Genomic DNA, 19,242 nt, shown 5'->3' on the forward strand with positions numbered 1-19,242 from the left:
ACTTGCAGATCTGTTGTCGATGATTTGCATTCCATTTGTGTTTCTATAATATTATTATTATTAATGTAAATATAATGAATATATTCTCTTCATATCCACCTGTTGAACTATTTCTGTACATATTTTGCTTGCAATTTATTAAGAATTTAAATAGAACCATCAAAGATATCTAATATTTACATTGTATATAAGACAAAAGTCTATGCTCTGTTTGGTATGATTGTTTACTGTTCAATAAAGTAAGAATTTACAGTTCAATAAGCAGAGGAAAGTCATTATATTGGTCATGTTTTACAATTATTTTTAAGGGGTCAAATGGGTATTCGACGCAGATATCAAGTTAATTTGAGTGGAATGAGTCAGCAAGCAAAATATCACTGATTTGCTAAGAAAATCAGGGAAATTATCTTTGGAAACAGATGAAAAAATTACAAAGTTACTACATTATATGTTTGCATTGTTTCATTAAACTTTGTTTTAAATGATAATGTCACAATCCAATCTGTTTTATATTTCATCCACATGGATTTACAAATACTTATCTACATTAATATATTTATCTACTCCTTTTAAAGTCACCTCTTCCAACAATTTTTGGTGATATTTTGAAATAATTACAGATTTTATGTGATGAAAAATATGAAATCCATTAAGGTACTTTCATTTCCACATATCAAAAGAATTTGTATATTGTATATTGCATCCAATTTTCATGGAATTTTCACTGTCTAGTTTGTTTCATTCCACTCTTATTCTAGTCAACACTAGATATTTTTTTCAAGCCATAAAACAAATAAGTGAAGTAATTATTACGAATTATGAATCTACAAATATGCATAAGTCCAAAGTCATAATTAACTCAACAATTGCACATATACTTGTCAACATAAATTAATTTCTTCATTTTTTTGCTATAATGTACTTTCAACAAAAATATACATACAGGTAAATCACATCTCCAAAGAAACATGTTCAACTAAGGCAATATTCGTCTCAGAGGGAGGAAATAACACGATTTGCACAAAAATGTCTGAAAAATATCTTTGACATTGGCTATTCTTCATTTTATTGAAAATTGACTTTCACATGCATAGGCCTACTCATTTGGAGTTTAATTAGCTATAGTACTTGAATTCAACTTATAGTAGCCAACTATACAATCATTAGGGTCATATTAATGAATTTGAAAATAATTGATAAAAACGAATGGAATTAGCCAAATTTATTGTTTTTATTTGTAATTTTCAAAATTAATAGGCATAGTAAAATAATTAGTGTTTGTTGGGATAATTGATTACTTTTTTTTTTTTGGGGGGGGGGGCATATGGCCGCCCATTAAGTCTTCATAGGCAATTGCTAAGAAAGATAATTTTTTGCAGTTGCATGATTAAAATAGGCTTTTATGTGTGGTTAGACATTACCGTCAGAGCACAAATAACTTTGATTTTAAAAAATTGAGAAAATGGCCCTTGATCAAATTTCTAACTCAATCGTTCTTTGATGGATATTCCCAAAACCTACATGATGAACAAAGTTTCTTGTTTTTAACATCAGAAAACTAGCTTGATGTAATGAGGATAGACTTCTCCTTAACTTTTAAGTTATTTCTTTGTAAACTCTCTGCTTTCGAATTCTATGCTTTGTCCAAATTTTCTGCGATGGTCTGAGTCGAAGACTTCATGGATATCGATGACATAATCATCTCTTGCTTCTCAAAGCCACAAGCAAACGTCTTGATCAGGGCTTGTCGATAACGCGCATTCGTAATACCGTAGACGTACGCATTCATCGCAGAGTTCACATACATCATCGTCTGAAAAATGGGCCAGAATGGCTCTATAACATCATTTACTTTTCCGTAAGCATCATCGCTGATTATACCTGCGACCATCAGAGAAAAGGTGAAAAGTTGGTACGGAAACAGACAAAGGAAAAACAGTATGCCGGTGACGAGAAGCATTTTGGTGACGGAATTGCGCACCTGGGTGAGCTGGTATCGATCCGAGTTGAGAGCGATATCGGTATTGACGCGCGCGTGTAGGCTTTTGATGATGAGCGTGTACAGGAAAGAGCTTACGATCATGGCGATAAAGAACGGGATAACCTGGCATCCATTTACCAAGTCAATGAGCCATGGTTTGACGGCACTGCAGTAACCGTTAAGTGAAGGGTAACCATCGTATTTGGGATCATCTGGGTATATAAAACATCTGTAAACCATTGGATAATGTCCGGGTATCAACATGGCGGCTAAACAGAGGCTGACTATCCACGTCGCGACAATGAGTTTTATCGTTCGCTTACGCGTCGCCATCCGACGGTGCCAAAAAGGCTTACAAATGGCGTAATAACGTTCCACTGTTACCAAGGTAACCAACAACACCGATGCGGTGTAGGTGGTATCGACAACGAACGGGAAGAAGACACAGCCGATGTTGCCAAAAGGAGTGCGATCGTCTTTCACTGGGGATATGTGGTACCGCCAGAGTTTCTCGCCGACCCCTACGGACAAATAGAACAGGTCAGCGATTGCCAAGTTGGTTAGGTACATGTTGGTGATGGTGCGCATAGATCGGACACGAGCTACCACAAAGAGGAATAGTAGATTCCCAAAGAGGCCAAAGGCCAGCACACATGGCAGGACGTAGGACTTGATGATGACCTCGACTTGGTCCTTGACTAGATTCTCTTCGGTATATTTCACCGAGAGGTTGTAGATATCATAGCCTTTCTCGAAACAAACTGCATCTACATCTGCAATCCACTGGTCACCCATCACTTGTAGATTACTGAAGAGAGAGGGGGAGATTAAGAAATAGAGGGTGTGTTAAAAGATGATTGATGATTATGGGGGTGACCAGTCCCCCATAACACAAAATGTTAGTGATTAATCGCTAATTTAAAATATTTCTGATTTTTTGGTTTTCATTCTAATTGCGCATGCAATTATGATCTTGATAGGTTAATTCATTTACCGGTTAATTGCTAATGCTACTGTCACAACCCCCAAAATATGCCTGCTCGGCGACCGGGCGGCGAGTTATTAGTCAATTTCGCAAGGGCACCGAGCGGCGGCCGTCCAGGCACCGCTGGTTTTGGCAAAATTATTGGGGCACATCGCTCGGTCGCCGCTTCAGATTTAGCGTTGAAATTCCGGTGGCGCCTGCTCAATTTTCACTTGCCGCCCTAGATACGATCAGTGCCCGGGTGGTCGCTATCCGGGCGGCGACGTATATTCGAGCGGTTGCTTCGACGTACCAACATTTCTTTTTCATTATGCAACTGATAGAGAAGAGCCTACTCTTTCCTCCCAGAAGTGGTTTTATGGTATTAAAAATGGCTTTACTACATAACATAAATGTCAGGGTGCCTCAATGGGGCTTCAAAATGGCAGATTTTCCCATAAAAGAGAGAAAATACTGAAAATGGCTTGGTGAATTCGGCAGCCCCCCCCCCCCCTGGAGAGGGTTTGCTTCAATGTGCCAGCACCTCTTTATATATATGTTACAAATAAATAAATGGTTGCTCTTTTGTCTCCAAGTGGATTCAAACGAATAAAAGTGGGTTATGAAACGTTTGCCTCAGTAGGGACTTTTTCTAAGAAATAGGCAAATTCGGAAAAGGGATGGGGGAGGCGTGGGGCGATTGAACCCTAAAACAAGAATTCACAATTCAACAAAAATGAGTCTGAAAAATAAAAATGTAATATTGTTGGATCAGATTATATCGCCAGAGTTTCTAAATTGATTCGTGCAGCGTTGGATCCCAAACTAACGGCATCACAAGATTCTGAATAGAAGCTCATAGGGTAGTAAGACATATCCGAAATGTTCAAAAATGTTGCCAAAATATTTATTTTGTTATGAACTATGAATATTTATCCAACTGTAGATTTATAGAGCGCCACATGTGTAACAACACAAAATCACTTTATCGTCTCAATTTTTTCATATCTACTTGAGATGGAAATGGATATTTGGCCATAAGTCTATTATTGATTTGAAGGTTTGATATCTGGGATCCACTTTTAAATGTTGCTGTAATGATAGAGCAATCATCCAGCAACATTTTGATACATGAATGACGTATCAATGATATATACAAGCGAAGATATGACAACTTACATTTCACCTTCACCTTAAAGGTTATTTATTCCCCCCCCCCCCCATTTTTTTTTCCATTTTACATCGACGGTTCAAAAAAGTGACACCGCAATTTGAGACTAGTACCCAGATCTCGAGGGTCCATACTACATGTATAACTGCCTATGCAACCTTTTCTGTGGTGTGGTTTGTAGGGCCCCTATCATGAGATTTTCTCCCTTTCCAAATCCTGGAAGGGATGGTCCAAGCTGGATATATTTATTTCTCAATGAATAAAGTAAAATTTTAGAGGAAAAATACGATTCCCCCTAAATTTCTGTTGATAACCTTTTTTTTTTGCTTGTCATGATTGTTTTTTCTGCCCCCCCCCTAAATTCAGGTGGACCCCCTTAAGGTTACTAACCTTTTTTTTTTTTGCTTTTCAAAAAATTTTGGTGGTCCCCCCTAATTTTTTTGGCTTCCGCCACCAATGCTTGTATTCATTATACACGTATATACACTTGTATTTATTATACACGTATATATATATATATATATATATATAGTAACAAAATATGCTGAAGATAAATGGTAATGCTTTCAAAGCCAATATAGTTTTTATTTCCTCGAATTTTCGACGGACCTCCGTCTTCTTCAGGAGTAAATACAATGTGTGGTATCAATCAGAGAGCGCATCCTCAGACAGATGTTGTTATGATGACTGGCTGAGGATGCGCGCCCTTCACAGAAACATACATAGTAACGCTTGTTTGTAATTATCTAATTGTTACGTAACAATTAATATTGCGCAATAACATTTCTTGTTACGCAACAATAAGAAATTTAAGAGATGAGATGATAGAACCAAGATCAAATTGGTTAAGAGAAAATGGTTCTCTCGAAAGTATTAAGTACGGATAGGTATTATTGAGCAATAAGAGAAATTCCTTTGTGATACGATACCAAACATCGTGGCGCTTGTCAAAGTATTTTTTCTTTTTAAGAACGAAACTAACGAAAGAATGAATATCCGCTTAGGAATCCCAGATCTCGGTTCATACCATCACCCTCAAAGCTCCTACATTTAACAATTATTCGTAGTTCAGCGGTTCTTCTCTCGTCCGCTGATTTGTATCCTCCCCCAAATATGCACACTTTCACATCCGCTAACGAATGTCCAGGAAGGCAGAAATGTCTGGCAACAGGAAGGTCGGTACGTTTCTTCTGAATAGATGATTTGTGGTTATTGAAGCGCATTCGGAATTTCGTGCTGGTTTCACCAATATAGATTGCTTGGGGCAACGTGCGCAGAGCAAACAGTAAAGCACGTTACTGGCATCGCAGTCATGTCTCTGCGGGTGCAGGGTAACATTCTTAGCAATTCTTATTGTGGTGTCAGTAACGATATGTTTACAGATTTGACATCTGGGTTTGTCACAAGGTATGTTACCTCTTGGATGCTCAGGTGTCGGGAGTCTGGTGCTCACAAGCAATCATTGTTACGTAACAATTAGATAATTACAAACAAGCGTTACTATGTATGTTTCTGTGAAGGGCGCGCATCCTCAGCCAGTCATCATAACAACATCTGTCTGAGGATGCGCTCTCTGATTGATACCACACATTGTATTTACTCTTGAAGAAGACGGAGGTCCGTCGAAAATTCGAGGAAATAAAAACTATATTGGCTTTGAAAGCATTACCATTTATCTTCAGCATATTTTGTTACTATAGCATTAGAGAAGCCAATTGTCCTTTCACCAGCAGTAAGGACAAGGCAAACCTCCTCAACGACCAATTTTCATCAGTCTTCAACAACGTTGACGAGGACAAGGAGCCCATCCCCAACCTTGGTCCTAGTCCGTACCCCCGCCTATCGCACATTGACGTCACTTCAAATGGAATAATCAAACTCCTTAAGAAACTAAACCCACACAAAGCATCTGGACCCGACAACATTCCTCCCCGACTTCTGAAAGAACTCGCAGATATTCTTGGTCCCGTTCTTGCCACTCTTTACCAAGCATCAATTGGCACTGGCATTCTACCAGAGGCATGGAAATCTGCTAATGTAACACCCATCTATAAGAAAGGGGACAAGAGTTTACCATCCAACTACCGCCCGATCTCTTTGACCATCATATGCTGTAAGATCCTAGAGCATATCATCCACAGCACCATAATGGGCCATCTTGATGTTCATAAGATTCTCACTGATGTGCAACATGGCTTCAGGAAGGCAAGATCTTGTGAGTCCCAGCTGATCCTAACCGTGGACGACCTTGCTCGCAACATCGACGCATGTGTCCAGACTGATGTGATTCTGCTTGACTTTGCCAAGGCTTTTGACAAGGTGCCCCATCCTCATCTTTTACGTAAGCTAGAGTACTACGGTCTCTCCGGCAGCCTCTTGACGTGGATCCGAAATTTCCTTCATGGCCGTACTCAGCGTGTAGTAATTGACGGGGAAAGTTCCGACATTGCACCAGTAACCTCAGGTGTACCCCAGGGCAGTGTACTTGGGCCGCTCCTTTTCCTGGTCTACATCAACGACCTTCCCAACTGTGTCTCCGATGGCACCAATGTCAAGCTCTTTGCCGACGATACCATGGTGTATAGGGCCATCAACAGCCATGATGATGCAGTTCAGCTGCAACAAGATCTAAATGCACTACAAGAATGGGAAAGGAAATGGCTAATGGAATTTCATCCCGGGAAATGCCAGGTTCTTCATGTCTCCAAACGGAAGAAAAAAGACCGACATAGCCATACATATACAGTCCATGGAACTGAACTAAAGCCTGTTGAATCTGCCAAGTACTTGGGCGTTGAGATTTCGAGTGATCTCTCCTTTGACAGACACATTGACAACATTACCAAAAAGGGAATGAAGACACTTGGCTTCTTAAGGAGAAACTTGCCCGGTAAGTCATGCTCCAAGGAAACCAAAGCTGCCTGTTACAACACACTTGTTCGGCCTATCGTGGAGTACGCAAGTTGTGTGTGGGATCCCCACACCAGCAAAGCCATTTCCAAGGCAGAATCTGTGCAACGGAGTGCAGCTCGCTATGTGATGAACAATTACTCAAGACGATGTAGCGTCACAACCATGATTGATGCGCTTCAGTGGAAGACCCTGCAACATCGTAGAGCAGTGTCAAAGCTTACTATGATGTACCGAATCACCAACCATCTGATTGACATCCCCGACGACCAGTTGGTACCGCTCAACACTCCAACCAGAGGCCACAGCAAGAGATTTCTAATCCCACGATCACGCACATCACTACTGAAGGATACGTTCTTCCCAAACACCATCCGTTTGTGGAACGGTCTACCTGAAAATGTGGTCATCTCACCATCGATCGACATCTTCAAGACACGAGTCAGAGATGTCGTCTTAAACTAACTCAAAATATGAGAACAATTTGTATATAGTGTATATGCGTTCGTTTTTGGACTTATTTTCATCGAGCTTTGCTACGAGCAACACGTTTAATTAGCCGATAGACAACCAACTGTTGTGCGACGATACTCCGTGGAGGTTTATGCACACTACCGGAAGAAGAAGAAGAATACGTGAAACTTTAAGATATATATATATATATATATATATATATATATATATATTGATATACATGAATACTATTTTGTTTCTGTGATTCTTATTTCTGCATTCATCATTGATATTACGGTTTTCAACAATTTTTTGTTTGGTTTTGTTAAATCATTTTTGGTTTATGACCTCATTCTCATAAGTTTTTTTTTTCTTGATACATATAACTCTTTAAGTTGTTCCATTTTGGCGTCTATATCTCCTCTCTCTGGTTTCTCCATTCCTTTGAAATGCTAAAACTTGCCATTTCGCCCTTTTTAACTGACAAAGGCTACACACTTCACCATACCCTTACGTCTTCACGATCTGAACTTTAGTGTTGACAACCCAATTTATCACGTGATACGGTACAGGATCGAATTTCATTGACGGCCGCTTACAAGTTATACAGTGAGGACAGCTGTTAGCTTTCTACTTGATGAATTTCAGTTTGCGATGAACACACAAAGTTGTCAGAATCAGGTCCAACAACACATTTCATTCCTTGCTGATATATCTTTGTACTATTCAGCAATGTGCAAACATAAGGCCCGCTCTTGAACATGTTGAAGAGTGTCGTTATTGTAACAGTTTAGCTAGACGGATTTCGTTCATTTGTATTATCTTTTTTTTTCTCTCAGCTATTTTTAGTTTAAGTTTCAACATTTTATTATCTCATACATTACAGGTCTATATAGTTTTATTCTGTAGAAGTGTCAACACTACCATCACCATCTTTGACCTCTTCGGCATCTTAATCGTCTTCATTATCAGCAAAGTTGATGAATATAATCATCACCATCATCGTCGTCATCATAATCATCCCCATCATCATTTTCATCACCATCATTATCATCAATTCTCATAACCACCACCATCATCATCATCAATTGTCATAACCACCATCATTCCCATCATCATCACCATCTTCGACCTCTTCAGCATTTTAATTGTCTTCATTATCAGCAAAATTAATGAATGTAATCATCATCATCACCACCATCGTCATCATAATCATCCCCATCGTCATGTGTCATCACTATCATTTCCCATAACCATCATCATCATCACCTCCATCATCATCATCACCATCACTCATCATCAACCCATCATCACATCATTATTCACTATTGTACAACGCCTACTTAGCTTGTTGTACGCGATCAAATGGGAGGCTGAATGTCACACATTCGTACCGTTGCACACAAGACGTACCATCCAAAATGTACCATTGCACGGCTTTAGGAGGTGACGTCACAATGCGATTTCATTGAATAAGGTAACAATGCGCGTACAGCCCGCTGGCTAAATGCGCAATGTTGTCCAAGATCATGTGCGCTTGTGGGCCCGGCTTGTGGGATTTTGCTTTTTGCTTTCAATATTTTTGTTCCCTTTTCATAGATTACTGGAGGGAAAAACTCTTGTTTTTTCATATTTTCGCTAGATTCCGAGGCGTTGTACAACACAAATAGCGAATATTCTTATTCGTGCAATGGTGCGAGATTTCGCATTCGGTGAAAGAAAGAAACGCTCTATTCAACTCGGCTAACGCCTCGTTGAATAGAGCATCTTTCTTTCACCTCATGCGAAATCTCGCACCATCGCACTCATGCCTATTCGCTATTTGTATATTGTACAACGCCTACTTAGCTTGTTGTACGCGATCAAATGGGAGGCTGAATGTTACACATTCGTACCGTTGCACACAAGACGTACCATCCTAAATGTACCGTCCAAAATGTACCATTGCACGGCTTTAGGAGGTGACGTCACAATGCGATTTCATTGAATAAGGTGACAATGCGCGTACAGCCCGCTGGCTAAATGCGCAATGCTGTCCAAGATCATGCGCGCTTGTGGGCCCGGCTTGTGGGATTTTGCTTTTCGCTTTCGATATTTTTGCTCCCTTTTCATAGATTACTGCAGGGAAAAACTCTTGTTTTTTCATATTTTCGCTAGAAATTACCGAGGCGTTGTACAACACAAATAGCGAATATTCTTATTCGTGCGATGGTGCGAGATTTCGCATTCGGTGAAAGAAACGCTCTATTCAACTCGGCTAACGCCTCGTTGAATAGAGCAACTTTCTTTCACCTCATGCGAAATCTCGTACCATCGCACTCATGCCTATTCGCTATTTGTATACCATCACAATCATTACTATCACCATCATCATTATCATCACCACCATCATCATTATCTTCATCATCGTCATCATCACCGCCATCATCATCACCATCATCATCATCATCACCTCCATCATCATCACCATCGCCCCCATCATCACAACATCACCACCATCATCATAACCATCATCATCACTACCATCATCATCGACATTATCACCACCATCATCATCGTCCCCCATGCAGTTGTCCCCTTCTTCATCGTTTTCTACCTCCCCCATTTTTTCACCACCATACAATCAACTTTATCTTCTCATTCTTTTTCTTCTCCTTCTTCATCTTCTTCTCCTTTTCTTCTTCTTTTCTTCTCCTTCTTCATCTTCTTCTTCTCCTTTTCTTCTTCTTTTTTCTTCTTCTTTTCTTCTTCTCTCCTTCTTCTTCTGCTTATTTTCTTCCTCTTCCTCCTTCTTGTTCTTCTTCTTGCCCTTCATTTTCTTTCGAAAGATTAATTCCACAATGTCGTCACCATATCGAACCATAAACACTTTCTGCTTTTTATATTTCCTCTTTATTTTTTAGCTGTTGAAATGCACAAAGCGTTTCCATGATCCGCTACTAAATGCTAAATGTTTCAGATAGCCAAGATAATATTACATTATACGATTTATTGAGCATGCAGTTGAGGGGCAAGATATATTTACTCATGATCATAGTTGAATAATGAACGCGAACAAAGTGTTGGCTCTCATCACGCTATTTGTATTGCTTTGTAGTTCAAACGAATCTAAATTGATTTGAGCAGTTAATGTTACATATATTAATAAACAGAAGAATTTTCAAACATTTGGTAACAATATCCTTTAGAGTATCATTTGAGTAACAAAAACCATGGTAACCCGATGCAACCAAAATATCATGCGTACGACTGAGTAATGAGAAAGGTATCTTAACTTTTTAGAGTTGCAACTAAAACTGCTTAATATACCCATAATTCGCCCAAATATAGGTCGTTGACGAAATTCGGCAAAATATATTACAATATATTGTCAGGAAATAATAATATGCGCCAGAATACACATTGCATGTAGGGATAACTCATTAATTACATTAATAGTAATGTTTATAATTATGTAGGAATAATAAAAGGGTACACGGATGGGGATAACTACCGCTCTTTTTCCTCCCCCTTCCTCCTCTCTCTCTCTCTCCCCTCTTTTTCTCTATAGCTCACATACTCCACCCACACACGCTGAACGCACACCTTTACCGCACACATTAGATTGTCACTATTAACGTGTTTACACGCTGCACCGGCTCGCGGGGCAGACACGTTAATTTTGCTTCGCCAAAATTGTATATATAGGATCAGAACCACGAGCCGGTGGTGCAGAAACGCCGGCAATTTTTCTTCGTGTGAACACACGGCCGAGTCTGCACCAGCAATTAGCGCGCGCTTCATGCTATGAATTTAATCCAATGAATCTGTGTCTCAGTTGCCCCGCGAGTCGATTCTGCACCGTGAACTGGGGCAGCATGTGAACGCGAGGCAAGATAACCCCGCGAGCCGAGTCTGCACCGGCTTTCGGGTCTGCACCGCGAGCCGATGCAGCGTGTAAACAAGGTATCTAAATTAATCGACCTCTTCCGCATTTCTTTAGCATCCATCAACCAGATCACCAAAGCTAACCAAAACTGACCAACTGAGTAACCAATATCGATCGACGTCCCTCTTCAAACACACTTGCGTGTCCACTCTTCTCGCTCGTATCCCCTTTTCTAATAAGGTTGGCCTATATGACGATATGAATTGACGAAATACAAGTGTTGAACGAAACTGCCAAATTTGCTGAATTTTTCACGCATCAATGAGAAAATTTAGTAATATTTAAAGAGAAAAATTGAACCCTATAGGCTTAGTGCTGGAAAATTATATAAAGGAAAAGGTGTATAAAGTTTTTAAGTATCCTATCTTCGCTTTTCATATCTATCGTATTGACTTCATTCTATTTTTGTCTCACCTGCGAAGCAGAGTGAGACTATAGGCGCCGCTTTTCCGACGGCGGCGGCGACGGCGGCGGCGGCGTCAACATCAAATCTTAACCTGAGGTTAAGTTTTTGAAATGACGTCATAACTTAAAAAAGTATATGGACCTAGTGAATAAAACTTGGCCATAAGATTAATCAAGTATTACTGAACATCCTATTAGAGTTTCATGTCACATGACCAAGGTCAAAGGTCATTTAGGGTCAATGAACTTAGACCATGTTGGAGGGATCAACATCGAAATCTTAACCTGAGGTTAAGTTTTTGAAATGTCATCATAACTTAGAAAATATATGGACCTAGTTCATGAAACTTGGACATAAGGTTAATCAAGTATCACTGAACATCCTGCACGAGTTTCACGTCACATGACCAAGGTCAAAGGTCATTTAGGGTCAATGAACTTTGGCCGAATTGTGGATATCTGTTGAATTCCCATCATAACTTTGAAAGTTTATGGATCTGATTCATGAAACTTGGACATAATAGTAATCAAGCGTCACTGAACATTTTGTGCAAGTTTCAGGTCTCATGATTAAGGTCAAAGGTCATTTAGGGTCAATGAACTTTGGCCGAATTGGGGGTATCTGTTGAATTACCATCATAACTTTGAAGGTTTATTGGTCTAGTTCATTAAACTTGGATATTATAGTAATCAAGTATCTCTGAACATCCTGTGCACGTTTCAGGTCACATGACCAAGGTCAAAGGTCAATGAACTTTGGCCGAACTGGGTGTATCTGTTGAATTACCATCATAACTTAGAAAGTTTATGGATCTGATTCATGAAACTTGTACATAAGAGTAATCAAGTATCACTGAACATCCTGTGCGAGTTTCAGGTCACATGATTAAGGTCACAGGTCATGTAAGGTCAATGAACTTTGGCCATGTTGGGGTTTTTTGTTGAATAACCATCATATCTCTGTAAGTTTATTGGTCTAGTTCATAAAAAGTAGACATTAGAGTAACCATGTATCACTGAACATCTTGTGCGAGTTAGAGTAGTATTCAAAGTCAGCACTGCTGCTATATTGAACTGCGTGGTGCAGGTGAGACGGCCAGAGGCATTCCACTTGTTCTATTTATTTGTTTCTCCTAACTGCTAAAATTTTTATTCAAACAGAATACCAAGTAATTGCTTAAAATTGTTTTCGAGGGAAGTAAAAAAAAAAAAAAAAAACAGGGATACAATATTTAGTCATCATCAGCAGTGATCTGGCACCGTACCACAATGCTAAGAGGTTGATCTTGAGACTAATTTACGATCGATCATTAACAATAATCAGTGCATTTAATCTTCGAGAAATTAGCCTCACAATCAATTTCTCTGAGCGTTATTTAAGGCGACCGCACACCTTACGACTGGTCTGCGACCCGATTTCGGAACAAATCGCATTTTGCTCATTTTCTGAAGATGTGAATGGAACATATCATTTTATTTGAGGTTAAATTAATTGAAATGATAATATAACCATTTTGAAAGATTTGAAGCCCTTGTTTTGGAGTAAAGTCCAAATTAGTTTCAAATCGTAGCCAATCGTACAACTGCTATGACGTCATTACGACTAGATATTAAATTCGCTTTTATTCTAAGAAGGATGATAGCATAGTCACAAATTTGATCATAGGTATTCGTACGATTATTTAGAACATTACACAATAAGATATTCCAAGTCTCAATATCAGCATCAAATTCTACTACATTTTATTCCAACATCGGGTCGCAGACCATAAGGTGTGCGGTAGCCTTTAGGGGCAAAAATTACTAGGAGGTATTTAATTTTGGAACCGTGATGCGGTAGGCAGGCCGAGGCTTCTGTACTTTTACAATCGTAATATTTGAATACAAAAGCCATGTTTTACTAGCCTATTTCATGAATATAATGACTGCATGATCCTTTTCATTTGACAAAATAACCCCTGTCTTAAACTAAATTCGATACGTCTACATCTAACGTAGATCTGGCATAAGTAATCTAGACTTATGCTGACGTACTGGTGCACTGAGTTATGAAGACGATGAAAGTGAAAATGGTCGGTCAATATACCCAGGCGCGGATCCAGGAGGGGGCACGTGCCCCCCCTCCCTTTGAGAAGCAAAATTACAAAATATCCTGAATTTGTGGTTGAAAAACTTTTTTTATGCTTGTCAAAATGTTCCTCCGAAAAATTTGCCCCCCCCCCTTTGGAAAATCCTGGATCCGCCCCTGAAAATACCTAAACTAATATGACCAATCATAAAGAAAATGATAATATCATAAATTTTTTTTTAATTGATGAGTTATTGAGTTAATGAGTTGTAATTCATTACCTTATTTCAAGCCTAATAGCTCATCTAACATATACTGTGTCATATCTGTCATTTTCAATATTTGCCATAGACTGTCGGGGGTGATGACAAAATCATACCCCTCCCCCACCATGTGTGGTGAATGATTCAGGGGGGTGATATTGATCCCCTACCACCTGAGCGTCAGGACCGTCACGCGCATCTTGACTTTGATTAGGATCTGTCGAGTTTATGAAATAGATCTATACACTCTAAAAAATATTGGGTAAAAATGCTCCATGGGGTAATTGTGTGTCCAACCAACATTGAACATTTCTTTTGGACATTTTGATTTACCCAGTGTGATGAAAATTTTGCCCATTCTAAAGTAGTTCTAATAGCTGCTCTTTTCTAACCTTACTGGACAATTATGCTTCCCGCATTGGATAAAATACTGCCCAAAATTAGTTTGAAACATAATTACCCTCGTCATGGTTAAAATGTTGACCAATATTTTTTTTATAGTGTACTTGATTCATCATTTCGGCAGATGTGTAGTAATTAGCTTAACTGGATCTGCCTGCGGCTATGGATGTTTTAACAGAAATATAAATGCTGTGGATCATCATCATCATCATGTTTACCCAAAGTATTCGAATAATCCGCTATTCCATTAAAAATGTGAAATAATCCGACTAATCCCTCCAAAAACAAATACATTCACTTCGACTGCCGCATTATTAATTAGCCATATCATCAAGGAACCAAGAACAATAAGAGTGAAACCTTGCTAGGATACCGCACTCAAATTAAATAATTTCTTCCAAACCTCCATACTGCTTTGGTATTTTTAGCTAGAGTGTCTCGCTGTCAGTCACATCTCTGTTAATTCAAGATGGACATCAACTACCCACTCCATCTATTCGATTGTCAACTTTTCTCCTTCTTTTTATCAAGGTATACCAAAATTAGAACGTGGTGTCTGTATTTTGGACTTAGAAAATGCTACGTCATCCCATACTCATCGTCGGCGTAGATGGTATTGGATGAAACCGATATCGATTTTGGTGTTATCCACTTAGAGATCCAATCAACGATGTAAAATATTAAAAAGAAAGAGAAAGGTTGGGATTTTACAAATTGGGCGTTACCAAAGTCATGAAAAGATATTCAAAATTTTCTCTGTTTTGCAAATTGTTTTTGTGGGGGTTATTTTTACAGATTTTTTTTACTGTGTTTGAACAGCGGTCACTGAGAACATTTATGATGAGTCCCTTAATTAACTGACGTTGACGTAAAGGATGCACTCCCTTACTGCCATAAACCCTCACATGAAGCAAATTCTCATTTCATTTTGGGAAAAAAAATGTTGCTAAAACGGCGCGGCGGCGTGTCTAAGTACTCACAAAGTGTTTCTATCCGACATAGTACGGCTATTTAGTCACGCCAATGCAGGGGCGGATTCAGGATTTTCAAAAGGAGGGGGGCACATTTTCCCAATGAAAATTTGACAAGTAAAAAAGGTTCTCACTAATTACAAGGGGGCACCCTTGGGTTTTTAGCTCTCGCATGACTGTTCACATGAAAATGTCATGTCAGACTGGAAGAGGAATATTGTCTGGTCATGATGACATACAATAATTTACCTTTAATCAAATATCTATATGGAATATTTTAACTTTTATAAGTGTCCAAGAACTTATTTTGCTGAGTGTATATATATACGTCTATGTGTGTGTGTGTGTGTGGGAGAGAGAGTGTGTGTGTGTGTGTGTGAGTTTGTTTGTTTTGTGTAACCAAGCGCCTTTGGAACAGTGATTCATGATTTTGCCCCCCCATATCTGAAAAATGGATCGACGCCCCTGGTTGTAGAAGTAGTAGTATAATTATTATTACTACTATTATAATCATTAATACTATCATCATCATTCATTCTTATCTATGAACTTTATAAAGTGAACCGCTTTCAAATGCGGGTGGGAATGTAACAAGAATGAAAACATTTTTCATTTTACAATTATTTTTCTGTATGCTATTCAGCATGATCTCTTCGAAATAATAACACTTGAACATAGGTCAAAATTTTCGGCATGATGATATTCATGTTGATATCTCCATTCTAAAAAATCTTATTGTCATTCTGCAAACATACTTTGTGCATATTGAACGTAATTGTATTATTTGTGATTGAAATTTGATGACGTGAAAATGGTAAGAAAAATTTCTTTCCATTTTTGCATCACGAAATAAAATGTTTACATGCTTTCGACAAGCACACAGTTTCATTGGTAAGAGTTCATGTAAAGAAGTATCATTCTTCGTCCTATTTACATTAATATAATGGAAGGCAAACAACCTAGAATGGATTTTTATTTATCATTTTTTGAATATTTGATGAAATGTGTGTTAGATGTTGGTAGTGTGGCTTTTGGTAGGCACGTTTTGATCAAATATCTCTTGTGTTGAAGTTCGAGATGACGCGCTTCTGAAGTCTGACACCAGCTATATTCTTGCTCTGTACGGAGAAAGCTCTCAATATTTTTTCTCGATATCAAATCGCCTCATTTTAGCAAAAAGTACTTAGGTTAGATATAATGATAATATGATTGTTATTTATGCATTCGGTTTCAGGGAGAACTGCATTCCCATGCAAGGAACGTATTGGCAGGAAACAGTCTGGGATTTCGATAAAATGTATCATCTCCGAAAAAAGATGGTGGCAACGAAAAAGCAAATAAATTATTGATAATTATAATTGAATAAGTAGTTCGCCACAGATTTGCATATAAAAGTTCACTTATTCATTATTTGATTAACTTATTTTTCACTTATTATTACACATTTATTTTCATTAACTCTACTTACTATTCCACCCATGTGAATACCGATAATGAAAGGCAGTAAAGGATTCAAATTGTATTTTCTGTCTGCTAATAAAGTAGATTTCCATAATAACACAAAGACAGGATCAGCTTGAAATCATGGATGATATAATAATAATAATGATAAAAATAGTAGCCAATTTTCATAAAGCGCTTTTCCCAGAATGGCCCAAAGCGCGTTACAGCATATTATTACCCCGGTCACTGGATTCAATTCAATGATCGCACGATCAACTAGGCTATATTGGTGCATATTTAAATCAAGACAACATTATGCTCTCTTCTTGTTTAAGTGACGACTAGGATTTCTTGGCGAAGTTTAGAATTAAGTGAATCGTGATATAATATGATCACTCTTAATTAACTTTTATTTTGAGCTACAACTTTGATCAAAATAATGATTTCCCTATGTCAAAATTAACTTCTTGATTAGTGACCAATTTCACTCATTTTCACTTTTTCCGCTCAAAGATAAAACATTGAAATTGCTGATCCAATAAAGGAATATTTAAAGCCTCGCATCGAGTTGCCTGATTAATCAGGTAATAAATCAATATTTTTTATGGTTTTGTCCCCTTCTTCACTGTGAACTTGCGTGAGATTTTAAAGCCCTCATATCGTGTTACCTGAAGGTGGTAAATCAATATTTTTATGGTTGTTTCCTCTTCTTCATAATTGAGCTTGTATGAAGTTAATCAAGTTTCGACTTTAAAAAACAGAAATCAAGTAAAACTAAAAATATTGAATGCAAACGTATCGGATGCAAGCAATGGAACGATACACTATCTTTAAACAGATCTCATCAATATATCGATGAAACCAGGGAGACAGCCATTATTGATCATGTATTTCATGTAAGGCGATATACTTGGTTTCGTATTTTCCAAAGCCCTTTGCTACGGAATTAAAAATTCCCTTCACCGGAGAGGGTCGATTGCCGTTGGATCTTTAATTCCTATTAAGCACCAGTCAGAAAGCTAAAACAGTCAATGGTACGTCTACTGAAATACTACAAAAAGGAGGACTATAAAAAATAATTATCGATGACCTCTGATAAAGACACATTTCAATCATAGCCGTTTTACTTACAATTTACTCAAAGGTGTCAATCCCTCCTGCTTCAACAAGTTTCCACTTCTTCCTTTTTGTCAAATTCCTCTGTTTTCTCCAACGCTTGGCTAAATTTCATTCTTAATAAAGTCTACAGATCGATCGATATATGCGCCCCTCAAAAAGATGTCACTTCCGAGTCTTCGCCAAATCTCTGGAATGTTTTCACTCGTGACGGCAGCTCGGGCAGCTGAGGTGCACACATTGATCGACAGATATTAACTCTAGTGATGATCACTTCGTGCGAAATATTAACTTATCGAAATTTCACGTGTTATCATAATTATTCCACCCATCTGTCAGTCATGAGTTTCAGTTCATTGAAAGTATTGATATGATAAAACAATGAAACAAGAAATCCCATGAAATCGATAAGTTATCGGCTTGGAAGAGGCAAGTAGTCGCCCTGGAGTGAATAGTCGCCTTAAGGTCTCAACTTCACCAGATTTTTTGTGAGTCAACGAATGAACTTATTTTACGAATCGACGACACGGCGACAGAGCAAGCTACGTTCGGATGAAGAGGGAGCGAAAATTAAATTTGAAGCACGGAAGTGTTTACCGATGGGTCCTCTGTTCAACGATGTGATGATGAGCAGTGATCAAGGAAATGAAAAGAGGGACAGACGACTTGTCAGCGAGGGCAAGGATTGAGGTACACCGGGAATTGCCACGGGGGAGGGCACCCCTATGATTTTACATGGAGTGAATGTACAAACGAAAAAAAGAGAAAAGCAAAACCAAACAGGAGAAAAGGGGAGAAAGAACATGAAGAAAGAAAGAATGAAAGAAAAAAGAAAAGAAAAGAAAGAGAGAAAGAAGGAAGAAGAGAGGTCTGTGCCGGAGAATTCTATGATACTCCTTAAAGGAGACAAAATATGACGTCATAGAGTAGGTCGTCTTGCATCAATCCTCCCCCCCCCATTAAAATACCCCTGTACCTTCCCTGCCTATAGTTCCTTTGCGGTGATCAAACGGGGAAAAATGGATAAAGAGGGGTGATGCAACAAGGGGCAAGGGCGACCACGCCCCTGTGATTTTTCAAGACGCGATAAAAGAGGAAGGGGAGAGGTATAGAAAGAACAAGTAAAGTACACTGCAAAAACTGCGGTGTTAAAACTGACACCAATTT

At 38.6% G+C, this 19,242-nt stretch overlaps 1 protein-coding gene across 1 annotated transcript; it reads right to left on the reverse strand.

Annotated features, from left to right (window-relative positions):
• Window positions 1-1,265: 1,265 nt before the first annotated feature.
• On the reverse strand, window positions 1,266-18,539 carry LOC121428581 (growth hormone secretagogue receptor type 1-like). The gene is made up of 2 exons (XM_041625305.1): window positions 18,091-18,539; window positions 1,266-2,789 (listed from the first exon to the last, which is right to left on the reverse strand). Exon 2 carries the CDS (start codon window positions 2,774-2,776, stop codon window positions 1,634-1,636), a length of 1,143 nt encoding a protein of 380 aa, XP_041481239.1. The 5' UTR covers window positions 2,777-2,789; window positions 18,091-18,539; the 3' UTR covers window positions 1,266-1,633.
• Between the last annotated feature and the right edge of the window lie 703 nt (window positions 18,540-19,242).

Source organism: Lytechinus variegatus, chromosome 15, assembly GCF_018143015.1.
Source record: "Lytechinus variegatus isolate NC3 chromosome 15, Lvar_3.0, whole genome shotgun sequence".
NCBI lineage: Eukaryota > Metazoa > Echinodermata > Echinoidea > Temnopleuroida > Toxopneustidae > Lytechinus > Lytechinus variegatus.

Excerpts from the sequence above, each read along its gene's own strand:
- LOC121428581 (XM_041625305.1), bottom strand. The coding sequence starts at position 2,776 with ATGGGTGACCAGTGGATTGCAGATGTAGATGCAGTTTGTTTCGAGAAA.